Genomic DNA, 22,445 nt, shown 5'->3' with positions numbered 1-22,445 from the left:
ATCTTGGGATTTTAACCTTTTTCTTCCTCTCTTTTCCTTTTCTTTTTTTCCCCCTAAACTGGCAGCTTAGAATTATAACTGACCAGCCTATAGCCTGCGTATCTGTCTATCTGCCTATCGATCAGTCATGGGTCTAGTGTCTTACAACAGAACTTGACTTTTGGATAACATTTGGTATTGATTCTGAGCTAAATTGGATGGCTCTTTGAAGGACTTGGTTGTACTATTGAGGGTTTTTTGAGTGATAAATCATCATAATAATTACAGCACTTGGTATGAACTTAGTAATCATAAGGCCTCTGGCGTCTGAAGATATCATTTTGCCAACCAGTAACTATCCTGATGTAGATGGGAAATTTGAACTCTCAACTACCACAATTTGTTACATTAATTAATATGAACGGAAGGAAGCCAGTCATTGTGGTGGGGCCTGAAGACAGGCAGCAAGTCGCAAAGAAGGCTCTAGAAAAACAGTAGCCGTCACCCAGACCACATGGTTAGGTCTACAGGCATAACCATTATTAACAAAAAAGACCCATCTCAATGACAGACTTCTCTGCCATAAACATTATGACCAGATATAGAAATATGGAGGGAGTAGAAGGATGTGTGCCAGGATGCAGGACAACAAAGATCCAAAACAATAGTAAATACTAACTAAAACACAGAATCGTAACTAAAATAACAAAGGATGCGTCAGAAAACCTACAGTGTGCTGACTGAGGCAAAGGGAAGGAAGAGGAAGAGCCAGCTTTAACGTTGTGGGGAGGATTGGGGGAAGGGAGAGGAGAGACGGACCCACCTGAGCGGTTCTCAACATTGGCTCTGCCTCCCCAACATCAGAGGAGCTTTTAATACATTTTCCTTCCCAGAGATGCCAAGTGAGAAGATCCGGGGTGGGGTCCGGGGAAAGCTTCTTCCCCCAGTGATGCAAATCAGGATCGAGAACCACCTAACTAGATCAGCTATCTCATGAAGAGAACACTGCCTTGCCCGTCACTGTGTTTCCAGGGGCCGGCTTAGTTCCTGGCTCATAGTAGATGCCCATATGTGTATTTTAATGGCCAAGCAAATGACAGATTGGCAAACGAAATGAATAGGCATTTATTAAGTGTCCACCAGCTGGAGGCTCTGTCCTAGGAGCCTTATCTACAGTATCCCCCGTCGCTCAGACTGTTCCCAATGAAGGAGTCCTTATTTCTACTTCAAAAGTGAGGCACCTAAGACTCAGGAAAGCTAAGTAATTTGTTCCAAGCTGGAGGCAGGAGCCTAATCCGTGGTTAGGTGTGAAAAAGAGGGGAGGGGCACCTGGGTGCGTTAAGCGTCCTACTTTGGCTCCAGTCGTGATCTCACAGTTGGTGAGTTCAAGCCCCGCATCAGGCTCTGTGCTGAAGGCACAGATTGAGATTCTCTGTCTCCCTCTCTCTGCTCTTCCCTCACTCATGCTCTCTCTCTCTTTCTCAGAATTAAAAAAAAAAAAAAATTAAAAAAAAACAAGGGAGGGATGTGGCAGAGAGAGAGTCTGGGACAGTGACCGTTTCAGAATTTCTGTGAAGAAATATAGGGATGGCAGTATTTCAAGAGAGAGAGCGTGTATGCACACATGCACACATAAATGGGGGAGGGACAGAGAGAGTGAGAGAGAATCCCAAGAAGGCTCAGCACCGTCAGCACGGAGCCCAACACAGGGTTCCATCATGACCTCAGCTGAAATCAAGAGGTTGGACCGACTAAGCACCCAGGTGCCGCACCCCCCCCCAACTGCTTTACCGATGTGTTTACTTGGGGAACTTGGTGGGGCGTGGGTGATGGGCACGGGAGATTCGGGAGGCTCCCACTGCACCCCTCCTATCCCACTCCCAGCAAGCTGCCGGGGGAGAGAGTTTGACTGTTCCCAGCACACACTTCTCTTTAGGGTCCCAGGGAAACAGAAGATATCCCAGGGCTCTCTTCCCTCATTTCTCTCCGTCTGCCAGCTAACGCCTGAAATTTAGGTTCGTGACGAAAAGTTTTGATTCCCATAGTTAAATATGAAAGACTCGAACTATAAATGTGATTGTGTATTACAACTTACTCACGCTGAAGTCCATCTGCCAATAAGACTAAGTGACTGATAGCAGGCCCTTGCCTATTTTGAGAAGGAAAAGGAGGACAGAGAATGCCTGACATTTGCCACGGAGGTGGAATAAAGGAATCTTCGCCTTTACAGATTTGCCCAGGATGAGCCCTATTTACATTCACCCGGGAAGGGACAAACAGAAGCTGTGCTCAGAGGTATTTTTGTCGTGGGCAGCTGTGAATACACGCAGCCTTTCTTCAAATGATTTATGAAGCGTTTTTTGTTTGCTTTTAAAATGCGGAATAAAAGGACTCCATTCCCCGAGGCTTCATTAACCGAGGTACTACCGTCCCCAAAGCTGCCTGCAGAATCTGCAACGTGCTGAGATCACCTAAACGGGAATCTGCACCTGGCAATCCAGAGGCTCAGCTCTGCCCCCAGCAGGTTGGGGTCCCTCGGCAAGTCCCTTATGCTTCTAGTACCTGAGCTGTGGGACCGGAGCGATGGCACCTGTGTTCGCGGACCATTTGTCAAGTGTCAGTGCGTGAAGCGCCTCTCCTGTGTTATCTCAGTCCTCACGACGACACCACGAAGTACACGCTCATCTTTTTCAATTTTAGAGATGAGTCTTAGCTCACTGTGGGTTGCCCAAAGTAGCACAGCTAGTAATTGGAAGATTGGGTATTTGAACTAAGGCCTGTCCAGACTTAGAGTCCACTGTCTTAGACACACGGGGTTATGTTACTTCTTGGGAAAGTCATGTGGCTGAAAAGAAGTGATCTGAACGAACATGCTTTGGGCAGTTGTATATACATGTATCTGTTTACACACACATGCACACACGCACACACACACACATATATACTGTGAGATTATTTATGTATATATCCGTTTAGCACTGTCCCATGCAATCCGAATTGATTATAATGTTATTTCGTTCTAAAATGGGTGTATTAGGGGCACCTGGGTGGCTCAGCTGGTTAAGCATCTGACTTCAGGTCATGATCTCACAGTTCCTGAGTTTGAGTCCTGCCTCAGGCTCCGTGCTCACAGCTCAGAGCCTGGAGCCTGCTTCAGATTCTGTGTCTTCCTCTCTCTCTGCCCCTCCCCCGCTCATGGTCTGTCTCTCTCTGTCTCAGAAATAAATAAACATTTAAAAAAAATTGTTACTAGGTTTATTAATCCATTTCTTGACCCCGGTGGTCTTCTTTTTCTTTTAAAATGTTTTATTTATTTTTAGGAGAGAGAGACAGAGACAGAGCGTGAGCAGGGGAGGGGCAGAGAGCAAGGGAGACACAGACTCCGAAGCAGGCTCCAGGCTCTGAGCTGTCAGCACAGAGCCCGACCTGGGGCTTGAACTCATGAACCGTGAGATCATGATCTGAGACAAAATCAGATGCTTAACCGACTGAACCACCCAGGTGCCTGGACCCCACTGGTTTTCAAAATGTGGCACCCAGTTCAGCATCAGCAGCATCTGGGAACTTGTTAGATATGTAGATTCTAGAGCCCCACCCGAGGCTACCGAATCAGCTACTCTGAGTGGCTCAGTCGGTCAAGCGTTCTACTCTTGATCTCAGCTCAGGTCTTGATCTCAGGATCTTGATCTCAGGGTCCTAAGTTCAAGCCTGGCATTGGGCCCCACGCTGGGAATGAAGCCTACTTAAAAAAAAAGATAAAGAAAAAAGAACCTCTGGGTGGGGTCCAGTAATCTGTGTTTTAACAAGCCCTCCAGGTGATTCTGATGCCTGTTTAAAACTGAGAGCCACTAAGTACTATTGAGCTAACTCAGGGAGGGCATACTCTCAACCAATGAGTCTAAAGGCACCAAACTACAGTACATTCATTCACTGGGCTCTTCACTGCCCTATGGAGAAAGATACAGCTTGGCCCCTTGCATTTATTTTGTATTCTCATGTTGACCCTTACTGACTGAGAAAAAATTGTGAATTTGCCTTGAGGAAAGAGAGAATGAGTATTATACTGAGCGTTAAAATAAAGTCTCATGGAGGATAAAGGTGTGTTAAGAAGAACAGTCCAGGAAACAAAGAATTACAGGTGAGTAGCTATTTTTTATATTATGGAGGGCATGATAAGCGCCACCGTCTCCAGGGACAATTGACCAACGTTTCGAGAAAGAGTAGCAGAAAGAAATTGAAGGCGTGACATCAGGGATCTGAAGACAACCAAAGAGCTATAAGAATGGTGCTAACGAGGGTACGTGTCTGTGTGTGCACCTGTGTGTGTGTACATCCATATTATTTACCATATATTTGACAATGTAATATGGACTTCAGGATTAGACATATTTAGGTCCAAGTTCCCAACTGATTTCTAACTGCTCCGACACTTACTAACGGTTACCTTGGGTTAACTACTTAATATCTCCAACCCGCAGTTTTCTTATCTGTAGGTAAAGAAATGCAGATAAGAAGCGTAGCTCCCTCTTCCAGAGAACACTCCATTCCATACAGCACTTAGCATCAACCCTTGTGTGTATCTGGTTAAGTGTTCCACAGATTTGAATTATTATCACTTTCAATAGACATAATGGCAATATTTATCTTGTTTCCTTACACTTGGAAGATTCTTAGAAACGACCAGATTTTCGTTGAGTCCCCAAGGAGAGAAGAGTGGTACCTAATAAGATCCAGTAACAGACCCCAGAAGTTTCTACCCGAGCTTGTTCATGGTTGGTTACAGTTTTCTGTGTGAGAGGACATGCTTTTTACTCATTTATTTTTCTCCTATTCTGTGGATTGCTGAGCGCGGCTCCTCCTTCCCAACCCTTCACGCAGTCTTGACTTGACCTCCGGTGTCTCCACCTTCCTCCCTTTCGAAAGCTTCCTCATTGCATTTGATTTTGTTTTGCCTCGACTCTTCCACCTTCAGGGTTGGATTGCATATGATTTTGTTTTGCCTCGACTCTTCCACCTTCAGGGTTGGTAGTTCCCAGTCACTTGGTCAGTAGGGTTGAACTGTCTCCTGGTTGTTTGGCTTTGTTCTGTCACAGTTTGGAGGACGCGCTCCTTGGCATCCAGATGCGTCGGCTTCGGCAGGAAGCTATCCTCTGAAAGGCGTGCTGTGCTTCTCCTGCAGGAAAAACGAGGTGCATTCTCCTCACAGCCCTTTGCTGCTCGCTTGTTGCCCTCTCTGTGCAGTTTGTCTGGCTCACTAGTACATCACATTGTCTACTGTACGTGCTTAATGAATGTTTCCAGTGCGAATAGGCCATCTAGAAGTTTACATTCTAATAGAAAGGAAAGAAGAAAACAGAAGGCGGCCCCTTAAACTCCAAAGCGAGTTTGCAAAGAAGGTGGGACACAGAGGAGGGGAAGGGAGGCAAGAGGAAAGAGACAGAGGGCCTTTCTTGCTATTTTTTCTGACATCACAGATGATGAGCTGAAGAGGGGACAACGCGGGAGTCAGAATCCCACGTCCAGGACGGATCTCACTTAAGGCCTCACAACCGGTGTACGGGCTGGGACTTGTTATTTGACAGCTCCCCACGTGCAGTCCCCCTGGGGAAGAAGTGTTGCAATAGGGCACACCTCCCAGGCTGGGGAGGGAAGGCGACAGCTCTTCAGTCTTCTGCCAGTGGTGTCTGGGCAGCTGGCATCCCCTCCCACCATGCTGTGTATTTACCCAACTTCAAAGGCCAGGGCAGCCATCAAAGGAAGGAAGAGGAAACAGAGACAAAATTAACTCCCTCCCTCCCCGCGTCGGCCCCTCTTCTCTATTACAAAGCCCCCTTTGCTGAAACGTTAGCTAGCAGCACACTGTCACCATCAGATACGTGTGTTTGCAACAGTAGTGGGGGCAGGGGGAGGGGGATTCTTTTCAGTCTGGGGCCGAGATGCACCTCTCCCAGCCAGGTAGGGGCTGAGCCGTAAAGGCCTGTTCCATAGGGTGACTCCCAGACCCAAATCACTGGCAGGCTCCACAGCAAAAAGGCAACGCGTGTTGTGTTGTGTTGTGTTTTGTTTTGTTCGAAACTAATGTCAGGATGTGAGTGTGCGCGTTGGATTAAAACAGAAACTGCAAAGCAGACAAAAGCAAAAGAAATCTACATGTGTGCACGTTGAAGCTTGTTACATTTCATACCAGGCTGGGTTATCGTAGCCTGACGCAGGAATGACTGCCAATCAAAGGAAAAGAAAGGCACTGAGAAAATATGGCCTCGCAGAGAGTGTGTGGGCTTCAATCAGCTAGATCTGTGAGCATTACTTCACCTTTCTGAGCTGCAATTTTCTCAGCCATATAATCATAATGATACTCAGTCTTCGCAAGAATTAGATGAGATGTCTTATGTGGAGTAACTGGCCCATGGTAACACTCAAATAAACATTAGTGTCTGTATTAGTTTCTCCAGGCCGCTGTATCAAATCACCACCCAACTTAGAACAAGAGAAATGTATTCTCCCACAGTTGTGGAAGCCAGGAGTCCAAAATCGGTATCACTGGGCCCAATTAAGGTGTTGGTAGAGCTGCAGTGCCTCCAGAAGCTCCCGGGAGAATGCGCTCCTTGCCTCTTCCCACTTCTGGTTGATGCTGCTGGTCCGTGGCTCACAGTAGCATTGCTCTGATCTTCAAGGCTGGCATCTTTAAACCTCCCTCCGTTCCGTCTTCACATCGCCTCTTCTGTGTGTATGTCAGATCCTCCTCTAGCTCGATCTTATGAAGGTAATTGTGACTGCAGTTAAGGCCCACCTGGATAATCTCCCATCTCAAGACCCTTGCCTTCATTCGTCTGCAGCAAAGACCACTTTTCCATATAAGGAACTTTCACAACTTCTGGAGACTGGATGGACTTGGCTATTTGGGGGGCCATTAATCGGCCTACTACCGTGTCCTTCAGGCTCTTGAGTGGCAACAAAGAAGTGAGAACAGAGCAGGAAGGGAGAAGGAGCCTTGTTATAGGAACTGAAATTATATGCAAATTTTGCATCCAGTTTCTGATTATGTTCCCCCCTCAGTTTGGCAAGTCAGGGGAACAGCACCAATATTAGCAGGCGTATCATTTGGATGTGTAAATGTACTAACGCTTTTTGAAATTTGGTTGTATTTATAGTCAATTATGTTATATAAACTCTTTTAGTTTTACTTGCATAAGGGACACAAACTGATTCTCGAAGTACCTATATCTGTACAATAAGGAATGATTTAACAGATTTTAATATATTTGCCTAGCTTTCCCCCTACGTATTAGATGCTTCCCACATACTGCCTTGAGCTACTAGTTAACTTTTCACAGATCTTGCCTTTTTAACTCAATTATAAATTCTTTGAGACAAGAGATCATGTCTTGTATGGCTTTGTATCTTTCTTAGTGCCGAACATAGTATATTGGTCAATAAATATTTGCTTGACTGATTAATTTTAAAATACCCAGGAAAGCAATTGTAAAGGAAGATGAAGGCAGGTCCATTCAACATTTGAGCTTCCTGGAGAGAGATATTAGGAAAAACTATCTTAAACCTTGAGGGAAATATTGATGCTTCTCTCTTATTCCATACTTCTCAGCTCTGATTAAAATTTGTATACCTTTGTCAAAATGCATTTTTTTTTACTAAAATAACTGGCATACAATATCCTATTAGTTTCAGGTGTACATCCTAGTGATTCGATATGTTTATACATTATAAAATGATCCTCATGATAAGTCTAGTTACCATCTGCAACCACACAAAGTTATTACCATCTTATCGACCACGTTCCCTATGCTTACATTGCCTACCCATGATTTATTTATTTTATAATTGGAGCTTGTACCTCTTAATCCCCTTCACGTATTTCACCCACCCACTCCCATCCTTCCTCCTTCTTGTAATCCACAGTTTATTTCCCGTATCTATGTGTCAGTTTCTATTTCATTTTGTGTGTTCATTTTGTTTTTTAGATTCCACACGCAAGTGAAATCACACAGTATTTGTCTTTCTCTGTCTGACTTATTTCACTCAGCATAATACCCTCTGGGTTCATCCATGTTGTCACCAATGGCAAGATTTCATTCTTTTTTTATAACTGAGTAATATTCCATTGTATACACATGCCACTTCTTCTTTATCCATTCATCTGTTGATGGACACTTAGGTTGCTCCCATATCTTGACTATTGCAAATAATGCTACGATGAATGTAAGGGTGCTTTTATCTCTTTGAATTGGCGCTTTTATTTTCTTTGGATAAATAGCCAGATGTGCAATCGCTGGGTCATATGGTAGTTCTAGTTTTAATTTTTTGAGTAGTCTCCATACTGGTTTGCCACGGTGGCCGCACCAATTTATGTTCCCACCAACAGTATATGAGGGTTCCCTTTTCTCCACATCCTTGCTAACGCTTGTTATTTTTTTGTCTTTTTGATACTAGCCAATCTGATAGGTGTGAGGTGCTATCTCGTTGTGATTTTGATTTGCATTTCCCTGATGATGAGTGAGCTTGAGCATCTTTTCATGTGTCGGCCATCCGTATGGCTTCTTTGGAGAAATGTCTATCCAAGTCCTCTGCCCATTTTTTTAATTGTTTTGTTGTTGTTGTTGTTCAGTCATATAAATGCTTTATATATTTTGCATATTCACCCTTTACTGGAGTATGATTTGCAAATATCTTCTCCCGTCCGGTAGGTTGCCTTTTCATTTTATTGATGGTTTCCAAAATGCATTTCAAATGTACCAAAGAAAAATAGTAATAAAGCATTTGAATACAGATTTTCTCTGTAGTATTCCTGTTACCAGTGAAGTAATTTGACGATCTGATCACCTCAGCAAAAATTTAAATAATGTCCCCTTAGCCCTTTTTAGGATCAAAATAAGTCTATTTCAGTTTTTTTCTGCCAGAAGGGCCTTTGTGTGATATGCTTATCCGTGGAGGGGGAAAAAAAAAGGAGAGCTTCTAAAAAAGAAGACATTTGCATGGAAAGCAAACTGGCCCAATCCTGGCACATAGTGCCTCCTGTTCTCCCTTTTGCCTTTGGACCTTAATAAACAAACGTCAACAGGATGGGCAACTCACCTTCAGGAAAATGACAATTCCTTCAAGAGTAGAGGGTTTAACTGAAATACAAAGTGTCTGAAAATGATACATGTTATGGGGGGTAAGAGCCCTAAAAATTCCTGTAAATACCTTACATAAAAAGACTATTTAGCAGTGAGTAGAGTTTCCCTAATGTGGCTTCTAGGTTGTTGTCCCCATGTCCTTTCAGTGATTCTGAGTTTGTGCCTTTGTGGAAACACCAGGGAGCAAGAGCGCTACCGTATCCCTAAGGTTGAGCTTTTTCCAGGGAGAAGGTGAGTTTTCTCTTCTCTTTTTCGTGTTTATTTGCGATGCCTTTCGGAGCAGAGGAGCAATCTTTTGAAAATAATGAGAATATGGAATTGGCCATTGTAACCTGATTCAGCAAACCAGTTCCATTTGGGTGATTTTTTAGCCTGCTTCTGAGAAACAGAAATGGGTAGGTTGAAGTCTCCCCAGACCCCAGATAATTGAGTTGAGCTACTTTTGTATACTCGATGTTTGTGCATTAGCTACAGCCCTCTTGCCCTCTGCAAAACAGATCTCTTTTCTCAATTATTCAAAATAAATAAATCAATGACATAGTTAAAAAAACAAGAAGGAGGAAACACTAGAAAAAACCTCCCCTCTGCTTCCACCTGGAAAGTGCAGCCTAAACCTCAGTGATTTTAAAGACAGGTTTAGTGAGAGGAGAGAGCCCATCTGTATGGTTCGGCAAATTAATTTTGAACATTTGAAGATAAAAAGGCTGAGTTCCTAGGAACTGGCTTTAAAAGTCACAACCCATAGCAATCTGAGATATTCATGGACTAGGAGCTCTTCTGTTTATTCCAAATACCCCCATATCATTGGTTTTGAGAGAATATGGCTCTCTGTCAGGGATGCCAATTGGGAGAAGAATCAGATAATGAAGAAGTGATGGTACCGTGATGACATGTCCTTAGGTCCTCAATAGGATTTGTTCTAAATCAAAAGACTGTTTTATTAGCGCAAGACTTTTTATTTTTTTCTCTGTCATCTTCCTAACAGAACACATATTGAGTAAAAGCCCCTGGATGAGCCACAGTGCAAACCCAGAGGGTGGAAGAGATCATTTTGTAAATTGTAAATCAGAAATTCTCTTTGCAGTAGATGCTGAGCATATGTCATGTACCCGCATAACATGGCTTCCCCGAATACAAGGGTGATGGTTGCTTTGTAAATTTGAGAAGAGGGGCCAGAGTACTTTAAGTATCAGGTATGAGGTTTCTAGGGTCTCTGGAGTGTTAGCTGTCTTGAGAGATCCTTTGGGAGCAGAACACGGACCCACCGGCATTGCCTGGAGATGGAGGGCTGGGCAAAGGACTGGGGACCCTCCCTTCTCTGGGCTTGTTTCACGTCCACCCAAGAATGGAATCAGATGAAGTGAGTTGGTGGCATCTGAGGTGAAGATGCTCTTGATTTCCACAGTGCCTCTGCAGGAGACTAATATGCCAGAGACCTTCCGAACTTGGACCTGGTATCCTTTCCTAAGTTTGGAATGACTTCACGAGATTTTCTCCTCCTCTGTGTTAGCCAGCAAAATGTTCTCCTCAGGTTGGCTCTATGAACTGAGAAGCCGGGTAATTGACTTCGGTGGGAGGGCGCGAGTGGATAGCACAGCAGAACAAGATCAATCCATAGTCCCATGGAGTAGCTCTTCAAGAGAAGTAGTAGGCTCAAGGGTCCTGATCTCCTGTTTCTCCTCCTCATCCTATCGGGGCGAGCTGTGGCTGTATGCTTTCCCCACCGGCAATGCTATTTCTGGGCCAAAGCTGACACCGACAAGAGGAACACTTTAGATGAAAGATAAATAACAATTATTAGAAATCATAAGGGCTTTTTTTTTTTGTAATTGAAGTCATGAACTGTACTAATTGCCTCTGAAACTATATGCTATTTACTGCATTTTATTAACTGCAGCGCAGGAAGAGTTTGCCGCTCTGTGTATTGGCATCTTGTGGATATATTGAGATTTTTGCATAAATGTGTTATTCATCACAGACCAAGCCACATAAATAAAATATATAGAGAGATATTAGTACTGTAACGAAAGTCTTAGAGAAATAGCTTAGCGAGTGACAATGCTGTCAACGAACATGAAAGACTGAAATTAAGCCTCGCTTTTCTTCAAAACACGGTCTTTAAACAAACTGAACTTGAGTTCTTCACAGTCTAGGGACAGGTAAAAGAAGATATTCAAAGCCCCACGTGGGGTTCCTGCTAGCTGACAGAAGGGTATTCTTGGAGAGCTGAAACAACTTTTAAAAAAGAAAAATAAATAAACCCATATAAATCTGCAAAAGAGTAGAATAAATATTCCTCTTCTGGAACCCTTTGACAAACCCCTGCATTTTCAAAGAGCTAAATGGGATTTAGGCAGGCGTTGACTTTAATGTGAGGTACATTGCTAAACTACATGTGTTTCTTTGGAAATTTAGGGTTTGGTGTTTGCTATCAGTCACACAATGGGTTGACTTAAGTTGAGAGTTTGAAGAATGAATAAACGTGGGCCTGTTGGCTAACTAGATCTCTAGCTAGCCCTCTAACTTCTAAGTTTCCCTCTTTTCCCAAAAAGAGAAGAAAACAAATGTAGAATATCCAATTCAAAACATGGGTGAGGAATTGGAGTATCGTTTGAAACCCTAAGGACAAACATGAACACTCAGTCAGGGCCCTCATTAGACCCTGAGGATGGGCTTTTGGGACCATCCTCCCCAAATTTACACCTGTTTGGGACTGCAAGATGGATTTTCAAGACAATTTCTATTCAGGACTTGTCCTGTTTACAACCCATATTACAAAAAGTTATATTACCATTGTCATCTTTTAGCAACGCAAGTGATATAATCTCATATTCATAATATGGCTATTTTATATTTGCAGCCTTATGAAAATCTATAGATATCAATATCTGTTTTTTAATGGATCTTGCTCAAATCCTGCTGCCTGGGAAGTTGTGCTGTACGGCTATGGAATTATCACAAAGCTAGATCTGACAATTACGATATCATATCAGGAAAATATGACTTTTAAAGTGTGGGAAAAACTTTTACAGCTTCATGACCAATCATATTTTAGTTCAAAAATAAAAACTAAGGTCTGTATGTGATAATTAGTTGAGTTGCCTCTGTCGCAACAATCCCTCTATCCAACCTAAGGCTGTCTGTCAGTGTCAATGAAATTGAATGTCAAATGGAAAAACTCTAAAGCTGTTTCTTCCATATTAGAAAATCACTAGCAAATCACATCTTCCTGCCCTACTGGCAAGATAAGCAAAATTAGCACATGTCTTTTTCCTTGTTTTGTCAAACTTGAATCAGACCATTTATACTCAGTTAGAGGCCAGGCACATTCTGGTCCTCAGCATTTTATCTCGAATGGCAAGTCGTCATAGTTTTTATTTATTTTTATTTTTAAAAATTTTTTAATGTTTGTTTATTTTTGAGAAAGAGTGTGAGAGAGAGAGAGAGAGAGAGAGAGAGAGCAGGAGAGGGTCAGAGAGAGAAGGAGACAGAATCCAAAGCAGGTTCCAGGCTCTGAGCTGTCAGCACAGAACCCAACATGGGGCTCGACCTCATGGACCGCGAGATCGTGACCTGAGCTGAAATTGGATGCTTAACCAACTGAACCACCCAGGCGCCCCTTCGTAGTTTTTATGAAATGTATTTATTTGACCTCTTTGTAGCAATTGACATGGTGAATCGCTGTCTCTTCCCTGTTGAGCTCTCTTTCTTCTGTCCCTATCCCCATGTCCCTCCTTTTCAAGCTCTACCAACTTCTTAAATAATTCGTGTTCATCATAGTTGTACTCCTGGCTTATTTTCATTTTATTTTATTTTTTTATCTCTACCTTCACACCATTGTCAGAAATTCTATTAATTCTTAAATGTTTGGGGTCTCTCCAAAACAACGAGGTTGCTTCCTAGTTTTTCTTATTGTGTGTTCAGGGAGCTACTTTCTCAGATCTAGGGCTGAGGTTTGGTTAGGCTTAGGGTTAGGGGTTAGGGTACATGTGTGGTATTTTTCCTGGCTTATTTTTAAAATGGCCTTCAATATATTCTCTCTAGGTGCCCACCTCCCCTCCCTCTGCTACCAAGTCCATGACTTCAACTTCCACCTATGTGCTCTCTTAACTCCCAGCTCTGATCAGCGTTTTTGATGGTTTTTTATTGCCTGGCTGAATATTTCACAGACACCTCCAAAGTGAGATCATCATCTTCTTCCCATTGCCCATCCCAGAAATAACAGTAAACACTCAGGCCCATTCCATTCCCCGATATCTGTCTTGCAGGAACGGTACCAACATCTTCTCACATGCTGAAAGTATGAACCTAGGAGTCATTTTAAGCTTTCTCTACCATGATACCACTAGAATAATCTTTCTAGTGTGTATCCTGACCATGAATTCTTACTAGTTGAATTGGTTCCCGTTACCTAGAATCAGCAACTGAAACTTTTTTAGCATGTCAGTCAAGGCATTCCCTGGTTGTACATTGTTTCCAGCGTTTTCTCTTGGCACTTATTGGTCAGTAGCCTGGGAACCAGCCATTCTGTTTGTCATTTCCCAAATATACGCCATGCTCTCCTAAGCTTCTGGGCCTTGCAAATGACCTTTCCCCTACTCATACCTTCCCTGGCCCTCAATAGTTTCCCTGTCCATCCTGTAGAGTCTCGTTCAACTTCCAAGACTCAGTTCCTGAGCATTCCTCTGCATGAATTTTCCCCTGCTCTATAGATATTCACAACTGCCCCTTGGGGATAGTTAGGTGCGTCCCTTATCTGTTCACACAGGACCGCGTGTGCCTAATTATAAAAACACTTATCACGTATAACATATATGACAAATCCGTCTTCCATCTTCCCTAATATACTCTGAGTTCCTTGCCAGTAGGTAGTTTGTCATTAACCTTTATATTCCCAGACCTTGGCAATGACTGTCCCAGGGCACCTGAGTGGCTCACTTAGTTAGGTATCCAACTTCGGCTCTGATCAAGATCTCACAGTTTGTGAGTTCCAGCCCTGCAACCAGCTCTGTGCTGACAGTGCAGGGCCTGCTTCGGACCCTCTGTCTCCATCTCTCTTCCCTTCCTCAGCCTCAGCCTGTGTGTTCTGTCTCAAAAATAAATAAACATTAAAAAATAAAAAAAATATATGACTGTTCCATCGGGGTGCTCTATACATTTTTTTCTTTTATTGAATATATATTTGGATCCACCACAAATACCCAGATATATTCTTAGATATCTGATTGCAGCTGTGACTTGGGTCTCCAAGGCAAATTTCCCTTCTGCTTGCATTGGGGTTGCTCCTTGACCCAGTTTATGTGGAGTTTATAAGTCCACATATCTTTCCTTCAAACTGATACTCTACTCTCGATATGCAAGTTTACTGTCAACTCTATGATTCTAGAGAATAAACCTGTGGGTAAAGTGGTTAATTACTCATTTAGGAGTATGGATTTAGGGGGCTTTATATTTCATAAAGATTCATAGACTGATGCCCCCAAAGATGAGCTGCTTAGTCTTAATCTAAGTACAGATGAGCTGCTTACTAGATAGACCAAGACTCTATCCAGTCCAATATTCTAACATTAATTTATGGAAGACTTTCTATTAAAAGCTGACATTTATTGTAATTTTAATATACCTTTTGACAATGGAAGCTGAGGCTTAGGGATTATTTGAGTCTGCTCTGGCTGCTATAACAAAATACCAGAGACCGGCTGGCTTAAATAACAGACATTTATTTTCTCACAGTTCTGGAGGCTGGAAGTTCAAGATCAGTGCCAGTCTTGTTAGGTTCCAGTGAGAGCCCTCTTCCTGGTTTGCAGGTAGCTAGTTGCCTTCTTGATGTGTGCTCACATGGTCTTTCCTTCTTGCCTGTATGTGGAGAGAGAGCTCTGGTATCGACTCCTAAAACATGAGGATGGCATCCATCTAACCCAAACCTCATCTAGACCTAATTACCTCCCAAAGACTCTGCCTACAAATATTATCATAGTAAGGGTTAGGGTTTCAACATATGAATTTGACCTGGTGTGGAGGGAATGAGGAAACAGGCACAAAAACATTCATTCCATAAACTGATTAAGCGACTTTCCTGTGGATACTCAAATAATCCAGTCGCAGGGCAAATGCTGACTCTAAACATTGTTTTATTTTTCCTAATAATTTGCCTTTATTGCTTTTTCTACGTGGATACTCAAACAATTAGCATTTTAAAGAGCAAAACGTCACTAGTCCTTATTGATTATTCCACAGCACATGAATCTCCCACTAATGTTTATTTTTCATATATGCTTTTCCATATTTCTCAACTGTTTTAGGGAAGGCAAATGATATCGGGTCTCTTTCCCTCTCGCTCTTTAAAGTTTTTTCAGAAAAAAAAAAAGGACTAGGCTCTCGGTGCTTCTGGCAATTTTATTCTAACACAAGAAGTCCCCAGATTGTAATTCTGATAAGTATTTCAGTTCTTTCTTGAAAAATTAAATTCACAAAACAATTGATTATCAGTTATAAATGGCAAAAACACCATCTGGCTTTCAAAATTGGTTAAATCCATGTAGCAAGGGGAAAAAACGTTGGAACTTGTAGTTGGCGAGGAGTTCTGGTCCACGAAGCAGAAAATGACGAGTTTTACTATGAGAAAGCCAGAGTAGTCATAACTTCTACTTAGCGGCTGCGGGAATTTGATACGTTCTTCACATGTTCCATATGTTAAATCGCTTGGCGAGATCTTCAGTGTGAAAGAGCTGAGGGGGGGGAGAGGAGTGTGGCTAGTGTTTAGGGTAGCAACAGCCTCATCCCAAATTTTCAGCTCTGGTTCTTTCCAGGCAGACCAGTGCTTAAAGACGTCCGATGACCTGGGAAGTTGGACGTCCAAGTTCCTTAAACTTGTGACACAGGTGGCGTTTTTTGGGTGGAATTTCTAAAGCTATTTGCATTTCTCTGGTGAGGTAAGTCACACAGCATTAGCATTTCCTACAGAAATGTCCCATATTGTTCTTTGCCAATTGGAAATTTGAGTAGGTGTTCATTTGATGTGCCAAGAGAATGAAGGGAGATGAAAACACTGCACATCTTCCAATGTCCCCATACTGTGTTCCTAGTGTGGGAGGCTTGGGGCCTAACTAGATTCTCTTGGAGATTCAGCCTCATAAGGAATGCTTTTCCTTAGGAGTGTAATGCAATCTTGTTATTTAAAAAAAATGCTTCTCAGTTGCTGGCATATTTTTGCCTTATGTTAAAAATGTAGCTATCCTATGCTTATTATTCATGCATTGTGATGTGATGTTTATTCATTCACTTAACAAATATTTATTGAGCACAGTATAGCATAGTGGTTAATTGCATAAGCTCTGTCTGCACCTTAGAGATTTTGACCTTGGGGCAATTGCTCCATCTTTCTCACTATGTTTTAAAAAATATAAAATGGGAGATAATACTATGTGCCGTGGGGATCATTCTAAGTATTAAATGAGATTTTGTATGCAAACTACTTAATAAAAACTCACTAATTTCAAGAGTAGTTGTAGTAGTAGTAATAATAATAATAATAATAATAATGATAATAATAATAGTGGCAAATATAAATATTACTCTGAGCTAGGGGGCTAGAGTTCCTGGCATAAAGGACCTTACTTTACAATTTACACATCACTTTCAACATACACATAGCCTCAAATTTTTTATCCTGATTTTGGTGGGACTCTGCCTTTGGTCTGTTCAGGTAGCTGTACTTCTGGAAGTGATAAGAATAGGTAGGACTTTGCAGACTGGGCATTATCCTGGTGACCATGTGGTGATGGTTTCCTGCCTCAGGTAGCACTATTTGTCTGCTGGAGCTTTGCTGACTTCCTGAGAACTGCCTGTAATTACTGAGCAGAATATCCCGGGCTGTGAAGACAGGGTAGTCTTGAAATTAGTTTATGCATAATGGATAATGGGAGGCTGTTTTTAAGTGTAACTTATTTGGTGGGTTGGCAGATCTTGACTTCCTTTTTGATATGTAATATTTATTTATTTATTTATTTATTTATTTATTTATTATTATTATTTTTTAGCAAGATGAGGACAGAGGGCCAGGCAAGTCATTTCGCGCAGCTCCTCTGGACTACAGCTCAGATTTAGCAATTTACATTCAGTAATCTCTTGGTCATTTAGCCACAGATAATTTGTCATGGTTTGTTTTAGCTGTTGTGATATTGATATTTATTATGCAAATTGTATTTCCTACATCTTATTGTTCTGCATTCTATGAATACTTAAATTATTATAAACCTTTACACTTAATATGGCTCGTCCTTCAATTTGATGCTTGAGCAACAGAGGGTCAGAGCGCATACGATCTTCTAGAGGGGAAGAAAATAAGTAATTAAAAAGCAGACAAACAAGAGAGCCGGCTGCCTGGTTGAAAAGAAAGCAGAGGCAATTTCGGGGAGAGAGAGCGAGTACGGAGAAGCAAATCCTTTCAGCCGGGAGAGCCTCTCCCAGAGACACGGGAAGCTCGGAGCACCTGTTGGTCCCCAGCCGCCTTAGCAGGGACTGGGGGCATAGAGGAGGGAGTGGGTTTGAGCCTCGAAGGAGGAAGATGGCAGACCCTATCCTCACACCCCCCGCCTCCGCCCTCCACCCCGAAGCCTTGACAGAAAAGATTTTTTTGTTGAATGTGTACAGTCGTAAATATATATTATTGCATATGTGTCAAATGTATTAAATACGCTAAGTATAAAAGCCAGGAAGGAGACCTTCAGCAAGCTGCGGAGCCTGAGCCGGCCCTCCTCGACCCACCTTTCCTGAAAATCTACCGCAAAGATACCGAGTCGAAAATCCCAGAGCCCGACTAGGGCTCCTTTCTCCCAACTATGCCCTAGTCTACCGCTAGGTTGTTGAGCGGGCTCTCCCGCTCCGCCGGACGTGCAAAGCACGCATGCACTTCTCCCAGATTGTTTTGTCAATCCGGGGACCTGCATTCTCACTCTCCACTCCCGAACAGCCCCCGTTTCCCAAAGATCTATTCCTTCGGTGCAAGGTGAGTGACGGAAATTTGCAACGTGTGGTTTCCAGGCCAGATGCACTCGGTGTACCGCGCAGGGGAGTCTCCTAGGGAGATTCTCCAGTCGTCGGTCGGCTATAGCCATTGCTGTATACGTTCCTAATGTAGGTGTACGGGAAGCGAGACCCGCCCCCTGGAGCCCGAGCCCCCACACGCCAGGCGCCCAGGAGAACACTTTTTCCTTGATCCCGGGGAAGCGAAAACGAATTTTAACATAAACATATTTGCATACGCCCCTCCCCTTGGCCCCGCCCCTAGGTGGCGCGGGCGCGCCGCCGAACGCCAGCGCCAGGGGGCGGGGTGGGGGAGGGGGCGAGTCCTCCGAGAGCCGGGTTGGGCTAGCGGCGCTGTGATTGGTCGGTCCGGACTCCGCCCCCGGTGCATGTCATTAGCATCTCATTAGTTGTCCGCTCGGGCTCCGGAGGAAGCCACCGCCGCCAGTCTGAGGCAGGTGCCCGACATGGCGAGTGCTGTGCTGCCGAGCGGATCCCAGTGTGCGGCGGCGGTGGCGGCGGTGGCGGCGGCGGCGGCGCCTCCCGGGCTCCGACTCCGGCTTCTGCTGTTGCTCCTCTCCGCCGCGGCACTGATCCCCACAGGTAGGTGTGGGCACCGGCCGGTTGGCCCTCTAAATCTCCTAAGGCACCCCAGTAGCCATAGCCGTGGAAGGGGGAAACGTTTCCATGACAACCTTCCCCCACTTCCTAAATCCGAATCCGAGGGAGTGTGGAGAGGAAACTCAGGGCTGAGATGGAAGGGGCAGAGGGGATCGGTGATCCCCTTCTCCCTTGCCCAGCTGGGTGGGAATTGGAGCCCTCAGGGATGGCTGCACCCACACCTTTTCTCCCCGGCTTGGCGCGGGGTGCGGAGTGGAGTGAGGATGGGGGGCCCGGGGGCTAGAGAATGTGGGAGAAGGGGAGGGATGGAAGGTACCCCCCAACCTTCCGGACCCTCCCAAACTCGTTGTTGTCCCCGTAACTTGCAGGTCCTCCCGTCCCAGAGCTGCCCATTCGCCCCCACCTTTCCAGCGGGCCCCCTAATTCTCTATCCCCTAGACCTCCCCATGGCTGACTAGCAGCCGCCTCCGGCGTGATTTCTCACCGATCTACAGGACATCTCCAGACTTGTCTGGTCGCTCCTGCTGTCCCCGCGCTCTTGCCTTTCTCCACCGTCCTCCGAACCGCGCGCCCCTCGTGTCTCCCTCCAGCCAGATCGCTGCCCTCCGCCCCCCCTCCCCCCGCTCCAGCCGCCCGGCTGCGGGGCTCCCGGGCCCAGCTCCAGGCAGGGAAAGTTCCTCAGGCCCGGCCCCGCGGAGTGGGGGGGGGGGGGGGAGAGGTTGCTGTCGCCGCCTCTGCGGGAAGGAGCCGGGAGCCCGCAGCCCGCCTGGGCCACGGCGTCCTCCGCCGCGAGTGGGGACGCTGGGTTCCCATGCTGCCGGTCCTTTTCGGCAGCCCTGGGGTGGTGGAGGGAGGTTCGCGGCCTCTGCGGCCAGGCGGGCACCCTGCGGGCCTCCGGGCGCCCCCTGCGTGCGGAGCTGTCTTGGGAATTTGCCCAGGGGCGGCTCTGCACGCCCGGCGCCTTCCCCGAAGACGCCGAGCACTCGACAGGAGCACGATGTGTGACTGCCCGTGTGCCGGGCGCGTTGGCGCGGTCGGGAAAGAAGAGGGCAGTGTTTGCTTTTGCTAACAAAAGGGAGCCGGAGCTCTTCCCCAGCGGAAAGGCTGGCCGCGCTGCACCCTGCCTCCCCTTCCCGCCACCGCCGCGCTCGGCTGCCGCGCGGCGTCCCCGCGCCCCCGGTCGCGGGCTGCGGGCTCCGGGCTGTGAGCGGGACCGAGAGGCACGGGGCCAAGGCGGGGGGCTGGGGTGCGGGAGGGGATGCAGCAGGGCTCCGCGCCTGCAAAGCCCCTCCTTGCAGCTTGGGAGCTGCAGGACCCGCGAGCAACAAGTGGCGGAGGACACCGAGAGCTCAGCCCCCACCTGCGGAGCCCCCGGCCGCGGCGGGCGCAGCGCTGGGGCCACCGTGCCTTTCCCGGGCGCCTCTCCGCTTGGGCTGTGCCTTTTGTTTACACGCTAGAGGACACACAGTTACGTAAACACCGCAGGAGACACGCTGTAGGAAATGGGGATGTCTGGGGTGCTGGCTTTGCATTTGGGGGATGCCGGGTTGGTTGCTTTCCCCCGAAACAGGCTCGCAAGGGCGCTGGGCTTGGGGAACCTATCGGGGATGTATAGGGGTGGGAATCTGGCAGCTGCTCGGTTCCAGAGCTGAGGATTTTTGCTTCCATGCCTCTGCTTGTCTCCGGATGTTGTTTATGTGTTTTTCCTCTGTGAATTCTTAATTTATGAGTTACGAGATAATTGGGTTCAGCCTATGCCGGTGTGGTTACAACTTCATTTCGGGCGATGTCTCTGACTGGATGGGTTCAATAAAATGTTCCTGAAAGAGATCCCTCGTGCTGCTGCATTGTAAAAAGCGCCAGTGTCAGTTAAACGTGAGCGTGAGTAAAGGCTCGGTAACTGGCGCATAATAGAGGCAACAATAGACTTGTATTGGCTGCAAAAAAAGGGGGGGGGGAGTGCTGGTCGGGGATATTGCCATTTAACTAAAAATGGGAGCCGTGCAATGCCGCTCGGCAGCGGAGTAGGATTAGATTATACCTCCTGTCCCCAGCCTGCTCATTGACCGTACCGGGTAGTAGCGACAGTACTATATTTGTAACTATCTCGCGGTAAGAAGTTGCCTTCCCAGCGAGGGATGTCTGCAGACTCAGAAAGGAGCGGTCTGGAACTCAACCGTGCATGTCAAAGCTACAAGAAAATTCTGTTGCCAGTTACCATGGAAGCAGCTTCTTGCTCTTGTGTGCATCCCTGTTTGTACGCTGGTTATCAGATTGTGTTCAAATTAGAAAGTAATTGGGTTTGATTTGTAGTGAGGGGATGAGATGACTTTCTTTCAATCTGCTTTTCCTCTTACGCCTTTTTCGGTGATGGGTTTGGGAAGGGGTCTTGGCCCAGCCCCCAGGTCCTGGGCATCCAGAGTAGACTTTAGGTGGGCACTGGGGACTTTGCTTCCTTAGTCCTCTCCCGTTAAGCTTTCTCAGAGGCCTGCAGGTACCACTGTCAGGTTAGAGAAACCTGTTGGTGTTGCCTTGTAACTTCATTAGGCGTGTTTTCATTTACATCCTCCCTGGGAGAGCTATCCGGGGCCATTGGGCAGTAGTAGATCCTGGTTCTGTCTTCCCCTGCAACTGGATCCATCTATCCCCTGGAAAAGATCTCCCATCTCTCCTGTGATGTTTGGAGTCAATGGATGTTAATGAAATGCAGCTAAAATGGGGTTGTGGAAACTCACTCCTCAGTGTAAATCACACCTGTTAGGTTTTAGGTGCATGCATGCTGCTGCTTCTCATCCCGAGTAAACCAGTGGCTGACTACCCTCCTCTTACCTTTTTTTAGCATTAGAGAGGACGGCTGATGGGTGGAGGTTTGTGATGGTGCCGGAAGCCCAGGGGCTGAGTTTTGCTCGTCCTGGCCTGTTGGGGCTTGTATACCGGGGATGGGGACTTTACAGAAGTGCCGCCCTGCTATTGTTGCCTTTCCCTGCATCAAATTGAATAGCCACAGGAGGGACTTGCACTTGTCTGTGATAGCTTTGATAAAATATCCCTCATTAATGCCACTTTATATTTACAGTGTGTCACTGGAGACGCACAAGGCTTCATTTAGTGACTTGTGTGACGAGACAAGCTTGCATTATTTGCCCGGGACATTTTGGAGGAACAAGAGGCCCATTGAGCAATCTTTTGAAATGAACAAATACGGAAAAAGGGGGGAATAAAAGAGCAGGCAGTTCCCTGGAACAAAGAGCTTTATTCATATGGATGTTGTACATGCTTTATGCAGTTTTCCCCAATGGCCCTCCTGGTGAAGGGGAGTGGGACAGGGAAGAAGCCTTACAAGCAGGACACTTTCGCTTCCTCCCTCACTTCCTGACTTCATATTCTTACCGAGTTGGGCCTGGACTCCCTGACTGCTCGTCTTGCTCCACTCCCTCTAAAAGCCCAGAAGGTAACAGGTTCCCGGGTCTAAAAGAGAGATTTTGAAATGCTTTTTCCCAGCTCTGAATTTCAGCAGAAGATTGTGCTAGCTACCTGTTGAGACTCCTGGTCATTGGAGGACTTACTGGTTGAAGGGAAAGAGGTGTCACTTTTTTTTTGACATGTGTCAAGAAGTGGTTTGAGAGAGAATGTCAGATCGGTAAGATGTCTTGCAAACTCTAATGTTAGTCTTGACTATTTATTTTT

The 22,445-nt window shown here is 45.6% G+C and overlaps 1 protein-coding gene across 15 annotated transcripts in view; it reads left to right on the top strand.

Annotated features, from left to right (window-relative positions):
• CADM1 (cell adhesion molecule 1) overlaps nucleotides 1-22,445 on the top strand; it is a 442,451-nt gene that overhangs the window by 95,854 nt on the left and 324,152 nt on the right. For 4 of the 15 annotated variants that reach the window (XM_003992384.6, XM_003992386.6, XM_045038339.1 and 1 more), the window contains exon 1: nucleotides 18,576-18,740. The exons of 9 other annotated variants lie outside the window; for them this stretch is intronic. In XM_003992384.6, the coding sequence (XP_003992433.1) occupies nucleotides 18,605-18,740 (136 nt within the window). In that variant the 5' untranslated portion in view covers nucleotides 18,576-18,604. Of the gene's footprint in view, nucleotides 1-18,574; nucleotides 18,741-22,445 lie in introns of those variants that run through there. 2 more of the 15 variants (XM_003992385.6, XM_023239124.2) reach the window with 1 other exon arrangement.

This window comes from Felis catus, chromosome D1 (genome assembly GCF_018350175.1).
Source record: "Felis catus isolate Fca126 chromosome D1, F.catus_Fca126_mat1.0, whole genome shotgun sequence".
Taxonomy (NCBI): Eukaryota; Metazoa; Chordata; class Mammalia; order Carnivora; family Felidae; genus Felis; species Felis catus.
The sequence above is the reverse complement of the archived record's forward strand: the minus strand, read 5'-3'. Positions and strand labels throughout refer to the sequence as shown.